The following is a 20003-nucleotide window of genomic DNA, read 5'->3' as shown; positions in this document are numbered from 1 at the left end:
GTAGACGTTTCATGCTGCAGATTGTTTTAGCTTCTGATTGATGGGATGCAGAAGTTTTCTCAATTTTTCTGTTGCTGAAATTGTTAATTATATATTCTTGCTAATGCCTGTTATGTGTTTCATTTTTCCTATGCAGTGTTTCAAAAGAAACTCCAACTCCTCGTTGAAGGAGGATCGATTAAGCCGATTGCCTGATGAACTGATTGTTCGCATATTATCGCGATTGACACCCAAGCAGGCAGTGAGGAGCTGTGTCCTCTCTCGAAGATGGGAAAAGCTGTGGACATACGCCATTGGTCCCAGTTTAATTTTTGATCAGCAAGACTGGCCTCACTATGTTAACACTGAGCCTTCTTCCTTTATCAGAGGAGTGAATTATATCTTAAAATTATGCCAGGAACGTATTGTGGATGAATTCATCGTTCGTATCAGTTTGTATTCGTGCTGTTGTCGTGTTCTTGACAATTGGCTTGAGTTTAGCCTTAGAAAGGGAGTTAAACGATTAGAACTGGATTTGTCCCCTAATGATATGTCATTCATAAAGAAAGGATATGCCTTTCCTGCTCTTGACAGGTTCTTGACTTTCCCAGGCTTAAAAATTGATAACTTAACACATCTTTGCTTGTTATATGTCTGTATCAGTCAAGAGATGATTGAATATTTCTTAGCTAACTGCTTGAATCTTGAGCACTTGACTGTGTGGTCATGTCTTGGGGGAGCAAATGGACGTCTTAAAGTTCTTGGCCGAGCACTTAGATTGAAATATCTGGGGATAATTAGCTTTTACAATATTCTAGTTGAGATTTCAGCACCAAAACTCATTTCATTGACGTATGATGGGGAAGAGACTAATTTGTCGTTAAGGCATGTTCCTTTTCTGTCTGAACTGCATGGTAAAGATAGCTATGCTGAACATCTCTTGAGAACATCTTTTTCAAATTTTGGCTATATCTCCCAATTGAAGGTGCTTAAATTGGGAATGTCTCATAAGGTAAGAAAAGTCTCATTCTGAGTTCATTCTCTTCCTGGATGCTCAATTTACATCTATTTTCTTTCTATCTTGGTTTGGTTGTCAAGGAAAGTCCAAGTTTTCCACTAGAAGTTCCAGAATTTAGCAAGCTTGAGCATTTGGAACTTGCATTGGAAACAGATAATGACCAATGTCTGGTGTGGGCATTTGCTTTAATAAAGGCGGCCCCTTTCTTGCACAGATTTGCAGTCAAGGTGAATTCTGTGTCTTTGTACCTCACATTTTCTTGTTATTTGTTCCATGTCTTAAGAAGGTGGAAGCACAATTCTCTGTGTGCTGTCCAAATGATTATTTCATTGTATTTATTCCATTCTGTTTTTATGGTTCAAGCTTCCGTATGTGAAATCGAAGCAAGAACTTGTTCGTGAGTAAATGAAAGAGCTTTCCATATTCAATACATAAGTACAACATGTGTGCAGCTAGAATATTTAAATCTGGTCTTTTCAAAATGGGGAAACGTTGCGTACATCAACTCTCCCCAGAGCCCGCACACATGGGATGTTTCATGCACTGGGTCACCCTCTAGTAAATGCTCATTGTAATTTCCCATTTTGGTGATAAAATTATTGCCTTTAGTTCCCATTTGTTCTTTAATGTTCTATATCTTCAGTTATGTTGTTATTATACATAGACAAGCAGGATAATGTTTACCCTTTCTTTGTAGTTTCAAATTCTTCCATCATATTTTACTCCTAAAGAGGAATACTGTATTAACAACATTCCAAGAAAGTTCATGGAGATCACGAAACACATACATAAGTATCTCAAGGTGGTGGAGATGAGTGGTTTTCTTGGGGTTGATGAATGTGACATGGTGCTTGCTCAACACTTATTTAACATTCCTCAGCCACTTGAGAAGGTGGTCATAGATACAAACTCACCTATCTTCACACACTCCTATTACAAGAGTTATACTAGGAAGCGGGGAGAAGAACTGCGTAAAAGACTACCTTCTGGTGTCAAATTTGTTCTAGTGTAACTCTACAATTATATATCGGTTACCTACACAAGTTGGATGCATATTTTAAATGTTTATATTGCCTATAAAAATTGGTACTTGATGATGACTGCTGTGGTTTAAGAACTCTTTGTCGTTTGGTTATTCTTTTAATCATATTTATACGGCATGTCGTTTAGTTAATCTTTAGTTGAAAGATATGTGAATGATGCTTTTCTTAATGTATTCACTTTAACTAGTTTGCTAAATTACTTGGTAAACCAGCCAAGACTTGTAGAAAACTTGTATAATTACACGATTATACGAATTTCTAGAGTATTTATACCTTTCTTAGGTTTTAAGCCATGCAAATACATGAATGTGTATTCTAAATTTCTAAATAGAAGAGAGCATGGTTCAAAAAATGGGTAAAGCATCAAACCCACCAACTCAGTGACCAACCAAACAGGACATTCCATTCTCATAGTAACACAAAACTTTGGAATTTCATATAATTTTCGAGCCCTATTCAATGCCCTAAAACAAAATCTAGTTAGATTTTTATTCATTTACTTGATAATTGCACATGGAAAAGTTAAAATATAAAAAATAAAAACAAAAAAGATACTTTTCTTCCCTCAAAAGCTCAAATATGCTTCGTACAAATTGCACATTTCATCTTTGCTTGCACCAGTTTCTTTGTTATTAGCTAATGAAAAATCTTATAAGCCTTTCAGGACTTTCCTTTTTACGCCTTTTTATTCCAGTTTCTCTACAACCAAACACTTCCCCTGCCTGAAAAATATCTGATAAGAAATTGTTAACAATTTATTTTAGTGCATGGAGTATTTACTAAAGCAAAAGAGGTACAACTCCAATCTTTCTATTCTTTCTAATCATATATAAGGAAATATATTCTTCAAGCAGTTTATTTGATTTTAGCAAATTCTTATTGAAGATTAATTAGCAGAAACTTAGATTAGAATTGGAAGGAAAAATCCTCTGTTGAAACAATTTCACAAAATAAATAATATTGGTATGTCAAAACAAGCCTATTTTAAACATTTTCCTCATGCTGCCTTTTCTATCTTGATTGAAAAATGATTACTTGCTTATATCTTGATATAGTGAGATTCTCTGGTACAGAACAGGAAGAATCTGGCAGTGGTAAGCAAACAGAAGCCTTCAAAAGAGGTACTGATTGTATTTCTATTTCTACAGTAGCAGCAGGTAATCTTTTATATAGTCAAGAATTACAGGAAGACATTGAAAACCAGTTACTGTTTTAAAATTAGAATTGATGGTATGAAATTATTCACAAAACAAGAAAAAATGAAAAAGAAATTGGTGAAAAGATTTTAACGACTAGATTTTTGCAGACAGTGAGGAGCAGAACTGGTTTGAGAAGCAGTTCTTTAGGAAGATGAGTTGGGATTATAACTGTGAGTTTGCAACTGGTGTAGCTGCTGCTACACTTGCTGTTCATTCCCTGACCAAAGCAGAAGAGGAATATAAGAGAAAAATGAGAGAGGACTTTGAGAAATCAAAGACAGAGTTGCAAACAAGAAAGGATAATTCTGTTAGAGTAACCAGATATTCATCTAGCAAGGAAACGAAAGATGCAGGTATTTAAAGAAAAAGCATTTAATTCTTTTATTTGGTATAAAAATCTGTTGTAAGATAGTGACAAAGAGATCATTTTTAGATCAAAGAGTGCGAGAGAGGGCTATGCCTAGTAGAAAAACTGTGGTCTTGACAGATCAAAGGCAGAAGGGAAGTTCAACAAGAAATGAAGTTAAGGAATCTAAAGTAGATTCTTGGGAGAAGGCGCAGCGGCGAAAGATTAATAAACGGTAAGATTGATTAATTATTTGAACATTTCTATACGAAATGAAAAAATTAATTAGTTCCAGTTTCTTGGAAGCTGTTTTTAGTATTTGGTTATAACAAGTTCAAATTACAGTTATGAGAAGCTGAAATCAGAAGTTCTTGTTTGGGAGAATGCAAAGAAGAGGGAGGCAAAAATCCGCATGGAAAGGAAAAAGGTTCTAAATTTTTAAACTTAACCCTTTAATTTGAGAAAGATAAATGTTTATTTAGCAACTGTAATGATTGGTGCACCTGCAGAATGAATTGGAGCTGAGAAAGTCCAGAAACTATCAGCATTACTTGATCAAATTAGACAGAATTGACGCAATTGCTGGAGGAGCAAAAGGGCAATTGGAGGAGACAAAAAGAAATGACGAGTGTGAAGTGAAAGAGAAGGCAAAGTATATGCGATCGAAAGGCAAGAATCCTGTCAAGTGCTTCTGCTGCTGAGTGTAGTTATTAAGAACCTAAAAGCTACAACTACAAGTCCTTCAAACTGTATATAAAGTTATTAATAAGTTAAATGGTTGGCTTTATAAAGCTTAAGAAGCTGTACTTGTATATTTGTGACAAACAATGCACAGAACAAATTTACCTTTGTGAATGAATCTCACAACTGGCAAGAGAATATATAGACTCTTAACATCCTGTGTATACAAAGCATATTTATACCCTTTGTTAAAAGCATTACTTTGCATAAAACAGAATAAGAATCAATACTTAGCTAATCCTGTGTCTGATTCACATGTTCTTAAACAAAAAAAATGAAGGAAAAAAATATGACCTTTTCAATAAATATGTCTAACAAGTCAAAAAGAAAAGAGAAAAGCGAAGAATTAGCGAATTGCAGAATGTCAAGTGCAGGTTGTCCTGTTCGCAACTGCTCTACTTCATGAAATGATCACTATAATTATCACAGAACTAAATGTCTAATATCATTATCATTTGAGTCTAATATTATTTCATTCCTAGAAATTAATCAGTAATGGTCAACAGGTGAAACTTTGATGAAAAAGTCATCAACCAAGAATCATGAGGCACTAGAAAAGAGTTATTCAAGTGCAAAACTCCAAGATGCTCGAGGAAAAGCAGAAAGGTATGCATTGAGCACTTCATGCTTATGAGTTCCAATAAAACAAATTAAACGATAACGAAATCTATATAAGGGAATTTGTCTTTGAGTTGGAGAGCCTTCTTTCTTTCTTCTTCCTTTCGTTCACTTATTTCACTTTCATATGCGTGTCCTATATGAATTGAATCACAAGGATTTATAAATAATTTCTCAAGTACATCAGCGTTTTCAAGTAAATATATAAGAAGCTCCATGTCTACGGGTTGTCCAGCAAACCCAATAATTTCAATCACTTTGAGACTTTGGTGATGACCATATGCAGCTTTTTCATCCCTTGTGCTTATGGAGGCAAGCTGAAATAAATATAACTACGGGAACAAAATTATCAATAAATAAAAAAAGGCAAATATACCAAAAATATATTAAAAATTAACTAATTCATACCTGCAAGCTAAATGTCTGCAAAGAAGGAGATGCCATAACTAAGTGAGTCAGACCCAGGAGACTGTTCTTTTGACGTCGTATTGTTCCTTTAACCACCAAATACTTGAAATTAGTTAGTTGCGGAAGGCGTTGAAAGTTCATAACATCCTGCATAATAATGTAATTAGAACTAAAACTTTGGAATAATTAGTTGAAAATTAAGTTTACTATGAGATAGTTAATACTTTCACTTACGAGTTTAATATCCAAATGAAGAGTTTCTAATTTAGACAGATAACTTGAAAGCTTTAAAAAAGCATCACCCACAAGAACGCAATACGTTCCACCAATATCTACAATTTTTAGAAGAGAAGCATTTTCTATGTGAATGTTCATGTTTCCTCCACAGTACTTAAATGACACCAACTTTGAAGCACATATAATTTTGATGCGTTCCAAATTAGGACATTCAACAATTTCCAATTTCTTCAATCGCGATGCTGATGAGCCAACAGCTTCCAATATTGTCAGACTGCATGATCTTTCCACACAAAAATATTCGAGAAATTCACAATTAGAAAGAAAATGATGGATAACATCCGCAGTTATATTTACATCTCTGAATCGAATGAACTTTAAGAATTTAATATTGGCTAAGCCGCGAACAGTTCTGATATAATCATAGCAATCCTTGGAAAATGTATAAAAAAAATCACCATCAGGATAACTAGATAGTACTGGTCTCAAGTCATATTCAAGAGCATATACTTTCTTTTCAATTGCAAAGTGAAGCCAACGGTTAATATGTTCAGTACAAGTTTTGGTTTACGTATATCCCACTCTGAATTCATGCTGGCTGAAGCCTTATATGAATCAATAATTTGATTCACAGTCTTTATGCACTTGGACTGCATTCTTTGAAAATTATCGTCATACACCTCGTGATATTTTCCCATCATGTTTTTACCATCAAAATTCAAAACAAGCAAATAAGGCCACAAAGAACCCATCTTTTTGAGAGACTGCGAATTCTTGCTGCCTCGTCGATTCTCAAACAAGACATGATCGAAACAAGGATAGCATCAGGCAACTCATCTATCCGACACTGCAAATAATTATATGCCGAGTTAACATGTTAATAAAAGAAAAAAACATAAGAAATATACAGAGATTACTAAACCTATGCGTGTTCTTGCAGGCAGATTCGTTTAAGATGTCCCATTTATACTAGAGGTATGGACGATGGAAGGCTGACGTACAAATTCAGTTCTTGCGTGTTTTGTGTGTATATATATAGGTTGATCGTCTTTATAGGCTTATAGCTAAATCCAAGTAGGAGAATGATTACTCCCTCCGTTGGAATAACGATCCCAGTTGGACTCTTTTTACCTCCTCCTTGGTGTCCAATCGGTTTATGGACGCCAATCTGAAAACCAACACTATTTCGTTAAAAAATGGCATTAGAAATTAATTCATAGCAGAAAAGAGAAGATTGAAAGAGCAAGTTGGAACTCAGAAGCAATAAAAGGTTAGAGATATTTATTAAATGAAATTATTTAAATTGGTTTTGCATCAGTTATAAGAGGTGGAATAATCTTTCAGATCAACTGGTACTGTTCTTGTTTTCCTGTTGTTTGAAATTCTCATAGTCAGATGTTCTGCAATTATTGTAGAATGACATGTATACTTCTTCTGTTGGTAAGATCAAATGTATTTATCTATTTCATAGTATAAATCATTCCCTGCTTCCTAGGCCATACCACTATTAGTACTGCCTCTAAATTCAACCGCAAAGATAAATGTTAACCTTTTAATTTGAGATTTGAGAAAGACAAATGTCTATTTAGTAACTGTAATAATTGGTGCACCTGCAGAGTGAATTGGAGCTTAGAAAGTCCAGAAACTATCAGCATTACTTAATCAAAAGGGCAATTGGAGGAGAGAAGAAGAAATGAAGATTTGTGAAGTGAAGGAGAAAGCAAAGTATATGGGATGGAAAGGCAAGAATCCTGTCAAGTGTTTCTGCTGCTGAATGTAGTCTACAACTACAAGTCATTTGAACTGTACATAAAGTTATTAATAAGTCAAATGGTTGGCTCTGTACAGCTTCTTAAACAATGCACAGAACAAATTACCTTTGTGAAGAGAATATATAGATATTAACAGGCTCTAACCTTTTGTTAAAAACATAACTTTGCATAAAATCGGAAGAATAATCTATACCTACGTCTGATTCACATGTTTTTAAACAAATGAAGGAATAAAATATGACCTTTTCGATAAACATGTCGAACAAATCAGAAAAAAAAAAAAAGGAGAAAGCAAAGAATCTGTGAATTGCAGAATGTCAAAGTGCAGGTTGTTCCGTTTGCAACTGTTCTACTCCAAAAAATGATCACTATAATTATCACAGAACTTCCCGTTAACTCTTGTATCTACTTATAACAGATTTCAGTGCACATTCCTGTTCTACCTCTATAGGATAGACCTCAACAGAAATTAAAGAGTAACGGCAGTGAGTGATTGAGTTCGGTTGTTCCTCATAGAAAATTATCGACTTGAGATATAGCAAGACATAAGAAGCAGGAAGGATTTGTAAGATATTGAAGGATTTCACAAGGCAAAGTAGTTAATTCTATTCCTCTTTTTTTTTTTTTTTTAAATAATAATCATTGCTTAAGTAGCTTCTTTATTTATTGTTGAGCATATCAATTCACTAGATAACTTATCAAGCATGCTATTTCTATGTAAAATGAAAACAGTCCAAGGTTAGACCCGAAGCAAAAGAATTGAAAATAGTAATTTCAACAATATTTGGATAACTTTGATTTGTAGATAACATGAATTGGTTGAGAAGACAGAGTGATAGCCAAATGAAGCAAGATCAAGAATCTATAAACAAAAGGTTTAATACTGCAGTAGCAGCGGCTGCATTTGTCATTCATTCACTTGAAGAAGCTGAAACTCTAAAGACTGAAAATGGGCAAAAGAAAGAAGAACTGACTAGAAAATTCTCATTCAAGAAAGCAAAAGGTGGAGGTACATGTTCAATAATGTAAACATGAGTGTCTAATATTCTTTTATTCCAATAAATTAATCAGTAATGAGCAACAGGAAGGTGGAACAATTTTCTGATAACAGGAACTTTTCTTGTTTTTCTGTTGTCTGAAATTCCCATAGTCAGATGTTTCTGCAATTATTGTAGAATGCCATGTAAATTTCGTCTGTTGCTAAGATCAAATGTATGGTCTATTTCATTTTTTTATTAATTAGTTTATAGTAGAAGTCATTTCCCACCTCCTGGGCCATATCACTATTAATACTGCCTTAAATTCAACCACAAAAATAGCAAATCCACCAACCGGGCTATTGCTGCAAATGCATGTATTATTACAATGCGGCAGCAACAAGCTCAACAATAATAAAATAATAATTATTATTAATTAAAAATCAAATATTGCATGTTTTCTACCATCACATTCATGAAAATAATATTTACAATTGAACATGAACTTAAATACAAGAACAAAAAATATTCAACTAACACATTGTTTGTTAAAAATTTTGTCAATTGTAACTATAAAAATCATATATTATTTGTAATTTCAAGCAACATTTTTTAACTTATTTTGTAGTTTGAAGCAATATCAAAATTTTTTTAAGTTACATACTAAAAATGAAAGACATGGTTGAAACTGATAGCTATTAGCATCTTCATGGATGAGCTAAGAACCTTGAAGAAAAAAATAATGCTTAAAACGAATTAGCCATACAAAACATGATCACAAATATTATGAATACTAGCCAATTTAGCTATTTATCCTCGGCCAATTTTGTAGGTATAAGAACTTTGCAAGATTTCCAGTTGTTTGTTGAATTTGCTGACTTCGAAAACTTTCAAGTTAAAGCCAAAGTGTACAAACATGCAACTCGAAGACTTAAGATTAAAGTGTATGTTAGCAGAAGCAATGGAGTAATTGAAATTCCATAGTTGTGAGTGCAACAACCAAGTCTACTGTGGTTTACAATTGGAGTTTAGGTTTAAGTTTATCAATAATTTCATGAACTAGTACTTTGTTTGCCGTTTAGTTTAAAGAGGTAGTTGAAAGGTGGAACAATGTTTTGATCAACTGCTACAACTGTTCTTGTATTCCTGTTGTTTGAAATAACCATAGTCAGATGTTCTGCTGCTAAGATCAGATGTAATGGTCTCTTTCATTATTTATTATTAATTAATTCATAGCAGAAGTCATTTCTTGCCTCCTGGGCCACACCACTATTAATACTGCCTCTAAATTCAACCACAAATCTAGCAAATCCACCAACCAGGCTACTGCTGTGACACCCTAATATCTCATATCTTTGGCTTCCTTATCAATTTCCAACTCCACAGTCCATAGCCTCATTTGATATGATCCTTACTCTCACTATCACCATTATCAAATTTTCTCTTGAAAAAAAAAAAGTTTGAAATACTATTAAATTTATGTATAATAACATTTATTACAATCTAAAACTAAAATAAATTTAAAATAAAGTGTTCATACAACCGACAATGATTAAAATTAGAATTGGAATTGATCTGAAAAGATTAAAATTGACATCACTCTCGTTATTACTAATTTTCTCGTTATTACTAATTTTTCATTCGAAACAATAAGAGACGATCAACGGATACAAATTAAATTAGATTATGATTAAAATTGAGTTGAGTGATTTGTATCAAAGAGATAGCATATGATGATATGATAACGATATGATTATGACTGTGATTGCAATTAAAAATTGTAAGTGTTTTGGTTGCATTAGAACATGATGATAGACACAAATCAAGCATTCACAGCAAAAGAAGGTCCCTTGACTTTGTTAGAATTTATGGTTGGCCATTCAAAATTTCTATGGACATCATTCCTATTGAAACAAAATTATCAGTCTCTTCTGTTCAATTATAATTTGGGGAAATACTTAATTTGAGGTTTATGGTAGTTCAAATCAATGGTACAAATAGAAATACTGATATAGGAATAGAAAATAAAGCAAAGATACAGACAATTATTGCAATATTGTGATTTGAAGCCACATTATTATTTTCTTAAAGTCTTGTCATTTCTTAGACAAATATTAGAAATGCCAAAAACTTTGTTGGCCTAGGACAGGGAACATCAAAACATAATCATGTGAAAAGCATAAGTTGAATGACAATCAAATTATTGTACCTTAATTCTAACTAAATTACAGTTGGTAGTGTAGACAGTTAAAAGTAAAATTAGTTGTTTTTTTAGTAGTTATTAGCTGTTCTACTGTCTCTTAGCTTATTAGCTTTTAGTCGGTAACTGCATTCGGTATAAATAGTTGTTTAACTTAAAATGACAATAAAGACATTAGTTGTTTAATTAGCTGAATTCGTGCAAAAACAGTGCGTATGATTGTCAAAAAAATTTTGATTAATAGAGATGAAGTTTTGATTTGATCAAAACGCTAAAAACTAACTCAAACATTGGTTGCCGAACATGACTTTAGACTCGAAGATCACATCACGTAAATTTAATTTTAACATGTTTGTTAAAACATGCTATCAAAATTAACATATATTTGTTAAGATTTTTTTTTTTTTTTTTTTTTTTTGAGAAATAAAATGTAAGATTAATATAATGGAATTTCACATAAGTTTTGAGGATATCTCCTTCTCAATCAACATTGGCTTTACCCCTATTTCTTAATTGAAATTAAAAGCATCAAACATCATAATTAGCACAAATGTCATATCATGGTTTTTCATCACAAACTAATAAAACAATCAGTTTTAGTATATTGATAATTATAGTAATTTTTTGAAGAATAATTAATTAATTGTCATAAACTTGCATATACAATGAAAGAGCTATAACCGACAACCTAACTGTTTGATACGAATCGACTGTCAGCTATATATAAATGCCACTGTATTTGAAACAAAATACAAAATTAACCATTTGGCTTTAAAAATCTGAAGCTAACCATTTTAAAGATTCTTTCAGCAATAAGTAATGAAAGAAAATGACTGCTGCTTTTGGTGGCCATGGAAAGAACATATAGACAGATGGGTGCGTCCAATTCTGATACTCCAGAGTTCAAAAAATATATATGGATTAGAACAGAGGAGTTGAAGGGTTTTTATTGGATTTGGGTCATATGGGCCGGTTGGGTCAGACTTAGATGTGACTTGTAAAATGGTTGAAGATTGTCTATACATTGCATTTTAATCTTTTTTATGTACAAATATCTTAATCTCTTTTTTTTTTCCCTCCTATTCCATTAATTATTACAAAGTAGAATTTTCTTGAGTCACATATGATTATTTGAAATTTGGTCTGGAGATTAATTCAAAACGTGTCTCATAAACGTTTATTCTAATAAGTTGTGTCCACATTATTTATATCTATTCCCAATCACGTCCTTGCAAAAAATTATAATCAATAAAGTTTTAACCTAATGATAAATAATCTACCAATAATTATCAGAATTAGTAGGTTTTAGATTTTATTTTCATTAATCTTTACTTTTTATTACTAATGAGAGGGAAAAGAAAATATTATTAAAAAAAAAAAAAAAGAAAAATTTCGTAAGCATAAACACAAAGTCTTAAAGAGGAAAAAATTATATAATACAACCATGGAATGGTAAACCAACAGTGGATAAACATTTGTGCATAAATGGTCTGATAATCTCTAGGTTTTTTCTCTCTCTAACAGTTTTTTTTTTCTAAAATTTTCAAAAACTGTATTTACGTACTCATCCGGTACTATATTTTTTACTGAGTTCTATTAGGGGTGTAAATGAACCGAGTAGGCTTGCGAGCTGGCTCATTTGCTAAATGACTCAAGTTCAATTTCAATGATGTTCGGTTTAAAAACTCGTTGAGCTTTTATATATAATATTTATTTTAGACTTACTCAAGTCTTGAATCTCAAGCCGAGTCTAAGTTCAAAATTTTTTGAGTTGAACTCGAACCTCAAATTGGCTCGAGCTTTCAACAAGCCGAGCACGAGTCTAAAATTTTTAGATTCGTTGATTTTCGAGATAAGCTCAAGCCTGACAGAGTATAGCTCAGCTTATTTACACCCTAGGTTCTATAAATAATTGTTTATTATTAATTTATCATTTCGTATAAACATCCTAGGTGGAATCACAGTTTCACCATGTAATAAGAACTGAAGAGACAGAAGAAAATTAAGCTACACGTGTTTCAGAACATTACACGTCACAAATATCATGCAGAACAAATCTATATATAAACACCTTGTGGAGGATCCAAAAGCAATATATATCATGCAGAAGAAGACTTTTAAATACCTTGTGGTTGTGAAGGATCAAGAGAAAATGAGTTCCTATAGCCAGGATATAATTGGCTCATAGGGATTGTCATGTTGTAATATTGCAATTGGCAAACCAAATCTAGGAAGAAGAAAGCCAAAGTATATCCAAAACTCTCCAATTCCTTATGTTAGCCACCACAAGTTCTCTGTAAAATCTCTATCAAAACAAAAACCAGTTTCACATAAGAATAAATAAGGGGACCCCATCTATCTCTCTCTCACACACATATTTATATATACATTTGGCTTTACAGAGACAATGTAATAACATAGAACCCAAAACGCAAAAGCTAAGCAGCTAAATTTGCTTTCTTCAGTGCAATAAATAGAAATAGAATAATAATCGTCATTACAGTGACGATGATCAATCAGTGTACAGTTCCCAAATGGAATCTAAAGCAACAAGTTAGACAAGAAAATGTCCAAGCAGAAGAGAGTAATAAAAGATCCTCTCACGTGGACATCAACCACAACTTGCTGCAGAATCTTACTTCCACTACTACCCAACAAGTCCCTATGTATGAACTCTCTCTTTCTCTATTTATTCCTCTTTTTCTTTGTATAAGGAATCCCTCTTTCTTAATCTGTGGCTTCTTTTAAAAGATTTTTTTTTTTTTTTTTTTTTGTTTTTGTTTTCTTTCTATCTTTTTCTTTCTGTAGCTATAAATCTGAAAGAGAAAGCAAAGCTTTCTCTATTACTTTGTTTAAAAACCAGTTCTTGTTATGGGTATCTCCCTTGCTTCTGCTGGAATTGGTTTTCTTTCTTCATTATTATTAGCTGCTTGTTGTTTCATCAACCAATGGGTTTCTTTTCCAGGTTAAAATAACTTCTTTTCTCTCTCTATTCCATTTCTGATATATACTAACTTTTTGTTTCTTTAATATAATTTTTATTTTGGTTCTTGTGTGTACACAATTCATTTCCTATCACTTGTAAGCATAATTTGAATATAAAATTTTCAGTTGAATTAACATGATATTTGAAAAATAGTTTCTTTTCCATGGTATTCAACAAATTAGCATATCTAAAAATACCAAAGCTTTATTGTAATTAACAAATTAAATAATTAATAGTAATTATGTTATTTAAAAATGAAAATTTCAGGTCAAATGATTATGAGGTTGCAGAGCTAACATGGGAGAATGGTCAATTAGCCATGCATGGGCTTAGCGGGCTTCTTCCTTCTGCCCCGAGAAAGCCTACATGGACTGGGAGGACCAATGAAACCCTAGAATCCATTGTCCATCAAGCCACATCCTACCAAAAACACCACAAGGAGGAGGAGGTTAAAATTCCGGCGAAGGTAGCCTCGACAGTGGCATCATCGGACGGAAAATGGGCGGAAACATCGTCGGCGAACTACCAAGCCCAAATGGGCCCATTACTGATGAAGAAACGTACGAGATCAGAATCAAACCTGTGTGGAAGTAGTAAGGATCATGAGCATGTGGACCGTAGTGCATGTGCGAGTGCTTGCAGAGACAGTGACACTACCATGATGACTTATGCTTCTTTTGATTCTGCTCCAAGCTTCAAGCCCAAAACCACCGATGAAGATTCTGCTGCTTCTCATGGTGGATCGGTAAATTACTTAATTGATGTTAATAGGAACTTGATTAACTTAAGCAAATTAATATTAATTCCATTTATATATGATTCGTATAGGAAAACCAAGATGATGATCAAGAGACCAGAACTGAAACTGTTAGATCTCACTCTAGCAAAAGAAGTCGAGCCGCTGCTGTTCACAATCAGTCGGAGCGGGTAGTTATTATTATAGATTAGACTTGATTAGACCCATTTTATTATTATTTTGATATTACGAGATAAATATTAAACTAAAACAAATATAATTAATTTGATTTTTTTTATTATTTGTGACAGAGACGAAGAGACAGGATCAACCAAAAGATGAAAGCTCTTCAAAAACTGGTTCCAAATGCAAGTAAGGTCAGGAAGCAATACATTTTGTATCACTTTACATATAAGTAGGTTTTTTCTTCACTTTATTGATTAGAGATTCAAATTTTACTACGAGCGTGGGTGGGTATGAATGTTTCAATATTTTTCTAGTTCCAGGTCATCATCCCCATGATGGAGCAAATACTCGGAGTGTTTCAATATTCTTCTTGTTCTAGGTCTCCATCCCTATGATGGAGTAAATATTCAGGAGTGCTTTATCCCTACGTGGGTCAACATGTCGTAAACATGATTTAATCCTAATCCAGTGAATTGCGGGATATCTATGGTTAATACATACGGTGCTTCAAAATAAGATTGTAATATCATTTTACCATGATTTAAGAGAAAAAAATTTAAAATTCTTAATTATTATAGAAATTTATTGAATTTATAAATAATTAATCTTGGAAAAAAAGTCTAAAGAGAAAATGAAATTGCAGACAGATAAAGCATCAATGCTAGATGAGGTGATAGAGTACTTGAAACAACTTCAAGCACAAGTACAAGTGATGAGTGTAAGCAGAAACATGCCTCATCATATGATGATGATGCAACAACAACAACATCATCTTCACCAAATGTCTCTTTTAGCTCGTATGGGAATGGCTGGTGTTGGTTTAGGGATGGGAATGGGAATGCTTGACATCAACTCAATGCCACCACAAACTATCTCTCCACCGTCCCTGGCTGCTGCCACCGCTGCCCCGACATATGTTGGTCCTCCTCCTCCTCCTGCAGTCAACCATGGTTCAGTTCCTTTGCCTGATCCATATTGCAGTTTTTTAGCACAAGTATGTGATCTTCAAATATTATTACTTTCCTTTCTTTATATAAAAAGAATTAGTTTCTCTCCCCAAGTTAAAATTGTGGTTATAAACGAGTCAACTTGCTAATGACTCAGTTAAAGAGCTCGTTTAATAAATAAGCTGAGATTATTCTACTACTTAGTTCGGCTCGTTTAACCGCCCGATTAAAATGGTTTATATAAATTTTTTTATAGATTATTATCCTTTATAATCTCATTTTAGCATTTATACTTACTTTTGTTGGATTGAAGTCAATGAATATGGATCTTTACAACAAGATGGCAGCACTCTATAGGCAACAAGTGAATCAGAACACACAAGCAACAAGCAGCCCTCCACAGCAGTCCAGCCATGTTCAAGGTGATTAATATATTTGTATTTGTAGCTGATTATCAAAAATATTGTATTACCACCAGAAAATTTATACTGTGCAAGGATTACGTTGCCCATGTCATGTCATGAAAATTACATATATCCATATTCATTTAATTTAATATATCCAATTGAATATCTGTGGATAAAAAGTTTGTGGTTGTAGATATATAATTAAATTAAATAATATCTATAAATTATATTATAGATGATACATATGTTGATTAGTTATTGGAGTCACTAAATTAATTCAAGAAAATATATCGATTAAGCCTCAATTAATATAGAAAGTCTTCATCAAGGACCAATTTCAATTCAATTACATGAAAAAAATGATAAAAAAAAATTTATTTTTAAGTTAAATAATTCTAATAAAAAAAGTTATATGACTCAAATATAATTTTAAAAGTTCTCAACTGACAACTCAGAAGTTAGTTTCTCATATAAAAATTTATCCTATCAAACATTAAATGTTGAAAGTGACTTTATTGGAGGGATTTGGTATTATTTATTCACTAGCAATTTTTTTTTTTTCCTTTTAATTTTGAATATTGTTTGATATTCAAACCCATCCATGAGATTCATGTGAATATAGTTAAGTGGCACTATTACATAAGGTCCAATTTTCAAAAATATCGTAAAATTTTGATTTTGACATTATTCTATTGGCAAAATTACATTAAATTTGATTTTGAGTGTTATTTATATAGAAGCAGGATGTATGCATACGAATTTTAGCTTAACTTGTTAAACTCATATTCGAACGGCATCTTTTTTAGCTCAGTTTCAAACAGTTCACAACTAGTTTGATTCGTTTGCAACCTTCCATACAACTGGCATAGAGTCTATGAAATTGACCATCAAAGAATTTAAAATATGGACCGATAGAGATAGGAATGAATTGTAAAATGTGCACCACATACAAGTGGTCACAGTCTCATAGCCAAGGGACCATTTTTAAGCTCTACTTTAAATGATACTGGCTTTAATTAGACGCACCAACCTCTTCTATCTTAATCACATAATAAAACGATATTATTAAGATGGAGAAATTTGTAACCGTAGCAATCCAATTGCAATAGAATTTTTTTTATATATAAATTATTGCCATTTTATGTTTTTTTTTTTGACATATTTCTCGGAAGTATCCTCATTTCAAATAAAAAGAATGTTTTTCCGTTAATTTGATAGATGAACCAATAGATATAGAGTTTATTTATTTTTTTTTGACATATGATCAGATATATCCTATTTTAAAGAAAAATAATATTTTTTATTCATTCGATAGATGAACCCATGAATCAAATCTAGGCAAGTCATCATTGCTGGTTACACCTTCCAAATGGATATTTTGCTCGTCTTTCGATATAGTTATCTTTCAATGTAGCTATAAGTGCTATATGGATGCATATGTAATATTAAGAACCTTTTTTTTATGATAACTAAAAGAAATTGCATACATAAAGAAAAAAAAATGGAACAAACAACAAAAACCCTTCCATTGTTTCTGAGTTTTCTAAGCTCAACAGACCAATTTTCCTTCTTTTCCCCTCCATATGGTTTATTATATACAGTACAACTCAAAATGCATCAACTGTTACTGTTGGTCTGGCATCCTGAAGAGAGATCACTGATTCGAAAGCACCAACTAAAGCTTTAACCTTACTCTTCCTCGTCTCGGCGAGCTTAGTTGCTGTTTCCTCAATCACATTATTCAACAAACTCTGTTCGGTTTTCTCTTCAACATCTTGGTGTTTCAGCACAACCTTCTCACGTTCAGAATTTTCGACAATAGCTTCAACATCGTCAGTGAGAACTGTTTTCTTAGGGCTTCTTTTAGGAGTCTCAATTAGATCGATTTGGCTATCACTGTGGAATCTTCTTTTAAATTTGAGTCTCCTCGGAGAACTAATTCCAGGCTGAAGCTCAAGCAGCTTTACTGTCCTAAAACTTAGCTTTCTGGCTTCCTCTTTTGTGCTCACTACTCTATCTTTTTTAGGTGTAGTGTTGAATTCCACTTTTGCATTTGCTGCTCTATTCTCAACGTCAATTTGATTAGGTTCAGATAATTTACTGCCATGGATAGTCTCGGGTGACGCCAAAGAGGATGCAGATGACCGAATAATATGAGTTCCCTGCTTAGTGCGTCTCAAGCTAACATTCTCAGAGGGTTTTGGTGATTGATTGACATGGGTTCCATATCGAGTGCGTCTCAAAATCTTCTCTGCCGCTAATGGAGAAGATTGAATAGGGGAAATTCCTTTTGCAGCATGTTTCAAGCTTTTATGCCCAGGGAATAAAGATGGGGACTTGGAAGAATCACTGTTTTGGGTTGGTCTGACGATTTTGTTTTCTACATTTGATTCAATGGTACCCTCATTGCTAGGCCCTTTAGATCCAATGGTACTCGAATACTTCTTTGACACGCCCTCATTGCTAGGCCGTTCAGATTCAATGGTACTCGAATACTTCTTTGACACACCCACATTGCTAGGCCGTTCAGATTCAACTTTTCCAACACCACAGTGATCCTTTGGACGAGAAACTCCTTTCAGCCTCTTGGATTTTCCAATAGTCGCACTTGAAATTCTCTTTTCAGGAAGCTTGGTAGACAAAGAAACAATTGGTCGCGTCAAAACCTTCTTGACAGAATATAAGGCAGAAAAAGATCTTCGTGCAGAAACCTTTTTCTCATCCAATATGGAGGATTTCAATTCTTTAATTCTTCTGAGTGTAGTTTGTTCTCTGCTAACTGAAACTCTACGTGAATTCACGTAAGAAATATCCATTTCTTTGTTTTCTTGGATTGCACCATCTTCTTTACCGCTTGAATGCTCTTTTATTGGAAGAGAAGATGAGTTTGACTTTGACAGATTAGGCTTTGGCTTTGGATACAATCCATTGAAAGGTAATGAAAACTGTTTTACTAGGACAGTTTCTTTCTTAGCCGGCGATTGAAGTTCCTTCTTACCAACAAAAGGATAATAAGGTTTCTCGGTTTTTGAACCAGGAGAAGACGTAAAACTGCCAGTTAAGTTCTTCTTTCTTTCTGCCAAAATTGAAGTCTTTCCAATGTGGTGCACTTTACCTTGCTTTTCCATCACCCTCTCCAATCTGGGACTGCTAATTGTTTTTGTTTCAGCATCTTGTCTCATTCCATATTTACACTGATCATGGCAGGAACCTGTTGAGGCTGCAAGATAACGTGAAAGAATCTTTACGCTTTTGTATGGGATAGCAAGGTTCCCAGTGGAGAACCTTCTTACGTGACCATTTCCAGACTCAGCACAAACCGAGATTACAGGGGTAGGATCACTCTTGGCGATCAGAGAAGCAGAATCACTCGCCTCAATCAATTGTATAGAATCGCTTTCAAGGATCAATGATGTAGGATCTCTTTCTGGGATCATATCCATTTTCTCCTCAGTCACTGTTAAACAAATAAAAAAACAGTAATCTTTGCACTCCTGCAGCAAATATAAAACATTTAGACCTAGAGCAGAAAGCCAAAAAGAAAGGAAGAAATAAAACTAAAAAGTTGGTAAGGTTCTTTGTATTTCTTTCAAGAAAAACATGGAGCTTTTATCTTACCAAGAATCACAGATATGAAGCAACAACTATCTTCAGCTCTGAACGCTTCGCAGGTTATCAGTGTGAAATTGCCTTGATGAATCAAGAATTCCCCTAAAACCTGATGGTACTTGCAGCAAAAATTTCAGACCGTCGGAGCACAATTTAGTAAGCTTATAAAACAAATTATTTAACAATACATCAATTTAATATTTCCTGACATAGTAAACCATAAAATAACTCCCAAATTCAACATAAATATCGTTGAATAATTTCTTAAAAAGGTATAAATAATTATTTATGCTTTTCATGACTAAAAATATTATGAGTTTTTTCATTTGAAAATATTGCATATTTGTTCAATTGGTAGTATTACAAATCCAATTTTCTTAATCTAGTTTGAAATCCAATTTTGAAGATATTGCTTTTGATAAGATAAATGATATTCTCGCATTAGCTTCAATGGCAGCGTGCATCCATTCAAATAATCAAACAATAAAAGAAAAGTGTCTGAAGAACAAGAAAAAAAATTCAATACAAAGAGAAACTAATAACAGCATATATATATATATATATATATATATATATATATATATATATATATAT

The 20003-nt window shown here is 33.1% G+C and overlaps 5 protein-coding genes across 11 annotated transcripts in view; 3 read left to right on the top strand and 2 right to left on the bottom strand.

Annotated features, from left to right (window-relative positions):
• Nucleotides 1-35: 35 nt before the first annotated feature.
• Nucleotides 36-1663, top strand: LOC149492989 (FBD-associated F-box protein At5g60610-like). The gene is made up of 2 exons (XM_089715617.1): nt 36-991; nt 1078-1663. The coding sequence occupies exons 1-2, from the start codon at nt 41-43 to the stop codon at nt 1396-1398; spliced, it is 1272 nt and encodes a 423-aa protein (XP_089571743.1). The 5' UTR covers nt 36-40; the 3' UTR covers nt 1399-1663.
• Nucleotides 1664-2624: 961 nt separating this feature from the next.
• Nucleotides 2625-4444, top strand: LOC149492988 (Remorin family protein). Of its 6 annotated transcripts, none has more exons than XM_089726680.1 (6): nt 2625-2833; nt 3114-3161; nt 3351-3592; nt 3673-3820; nt 3931-4012; nt 4095-4444. In XM_089726680.1, exons 3-6 carry the CDS (start codon nt 3391-3393, stop codon nt 4284-4286), a joined length of 624 nt encoding a protein of 207 aa, XP_089582806.1. In that variant the 5' UTR covers nt 2625-2833; nt 3114-3161; nt 3351-3390; the 3' UTR covers nt 4287-4444. The 6 variants fall into 6 exon arrangements, with proteins under 6 accessions (XP_089582806.1, XP_089582805.1, XP_089582807.1 ...); XM_089726679.1 differs by having other exon boundaries at nt 3114-3197; nt 3347-3592; XM_089726681.1 differs by having other exon boundaries at nt 3096-3161.
• A 467-nt stretch (nt 4445-4911) lies between these two features.
• Nucleotides 4912-6150, bottom strand: LOC149492987 (uncharacterized). The gene is made up of 3 exons (XM_089726684.1): nt 5587-6150; nt 5353-5499; nt 4912-5276 (listed from the first exon to the last, which is right to left on the bottom strand). Exons 1-3 carry the CDS (start codon nt 5725-5727, stop codon nt 4977-4979), a joined length of 588 nt encoding a protein of 195 aa, XP_089582810.1. The 5' UTR covers nt 5728-6150; the 3' UTR covers nt 4912-4976.
• Nucleotides 6151-12646: 6496 nt separating this feature from the next.
• PIF7 (phytochrome-interacting factor7) lies at nt 12647-15979 on the top strand. Of its 2 annotated transcripts, none has more exons than XM_012224944.4 (6): nt 12647-13204; nt 13792-14269; nt 14353-14451; nt 14572-14637; nt 15090-15440; nt 15707-15979. In XM_012224944.4, exons 1-6 carry the CDS (start codon nt 13047-13049, stop codon nt 15821-15823), a joined length of 1269 nt encoding a protein of 422 aa, XP_012080334.1. In that variant the 5' UTR covers nt 12647-13046; the 3' UTR covers nt 15824-15979. The 2 variants fall into 2 exon arrangements, with proteins under 2 accessions (XP_012080334.1, XP_012080335.1); XM_012224945.4 differs by lacking the exon at nt 12647-13204 and adding an exon at nt 13353-13503.
• Nucleotides 15980-17240: 1261 nt separating this feature from the next.
• LOC105640587 (uncharacterized) overlaps nt 17241-20003 on the bottom strand; it is a 4944-nt gene continuing 2181 nt past the window's right edge. Inside the window, exons 4-5 of the mRNA XM_089726831.1 lie at nt 19419-19527; nt 17241-19257 (exon numbers count right to left, since the gene is read on the bottom strand). Of these exons, the coding sequence (XP_089582957.1) occupies nt 17408-19257; nt 19419-19527 (1959 nt within the window). The 3' untranslated portion in view covers nt 17241-17407. The remainder of the gene's footprint in view (nt 19258-19418; nt 19528-20003) is intronic.

The sequence above is a fragment of the Jatropha curcas genome, chromosome 10 (assembly GCF_041381405.1).
Source record: "Jatropha curcas cultivar XTBG-Jc1 chromosome 10, XTBG_Jcur_1.0, whole genome shotgun sequence".
Taxonomy (NCBI): Eukaryota; Viridiplantae; Streptophyta; class Magnoliopsida; order Malpighiales; family Euphorbiaceae; genus Jatropha; species Jatropha curcas.
This window is presented reverse-complemented; position numbering and strand designations above follow the sequence as displayed.

What these genes read in the sequence shown, in the direction of transcription:
- LOC149492989 (XM_089715617.1), top strand. Translation starts at nt 41, where the DNA reads ATGGGATGCAGAAGTTTTCTCAATTTTTCTGTTGCTGAAATTGTTAAT. An exon ending in AATTGGGAATGTCTCATAAG is followed by an intron (nt 992 to 1,077) that starts GTAAGAAAAGTC and finishes TTGGTTGTCAAG; the next exon opens with GAAAGTCCAAGTTTTCCACT.
- LOC149492988 (XM_089726680.1), top strand. Translation starts at nt 3,391, where the DNA reads ATGAGTTGGGATTATAACTGTGAGTTTGCAACTGGTGTAGCTGCTGCT. An exon ending in CAAGGAAACGAAAGATGCAG is followed by an intron (nt 3,593 to 3,672) that starts GTATTTAAAGAA and finishes GATCATTTTTAG; the next exon opens with ATCAAAGAGTGCGAGAGAGG. An exon ending in TCCGCATGGAAAGGAAAAAG is followed by an intron (nt 4,013 to 4,094) that starts GTTCTAAATTTT and finishes GTGCACCTGCAG; the next exon opens with AATGAATTGGAGCTGAGAAA.
- LOC149492987 (XM_089726684.1), bottom strand. Translation starts at nt 5,727, where the DNA reads ATGAACATTCACATAGAAAATGCTTCTCTTCTAAAAATTGTAGATATT. An exon ending in TTCATTTGGATATTAAACTC is followed by an intron (nt 5,500 to 5,586) that starts GTAAGTGAAAGT and finishes ATTATTATGCAG; the next exon opens with GATGTTATGAACTTTCAACG. An exon ending in TGCAGACATTTAGCTTGCAG is followed by an intron (nt 5,277 to 5,352) that starts GTATGAATTAGT and finishes TTGTTCCCGTAG; the next exon opens with TTATATTTATTTCAGCTTGC.
- PIF7 (XM_012224944.4), top strand. Translation starts at nt 13,047, where the DNA reads ATGATCAATCAGTGTACAGTTCCCAAATGGAATCTAAAGCAACAAGTT. An exon ending in ACTACCCAACAAGTCCCTAT is followed by an intron (nt 13,205 to 13,791) that starts GTATGAACTCTC and finishes TGAAAATTTCAG; the next exon opens with GTCAAATGATTATGAGGTTG. An exon ending in TGGTTCCAAATGCAAGTAAG is followed by an intron (nt 14,638 to 15,089) that starts GTCAGGAAGCAA and finishes ATGAAATTGCAG; the next exon opens with ACAGATAAAGCATCAATGCT.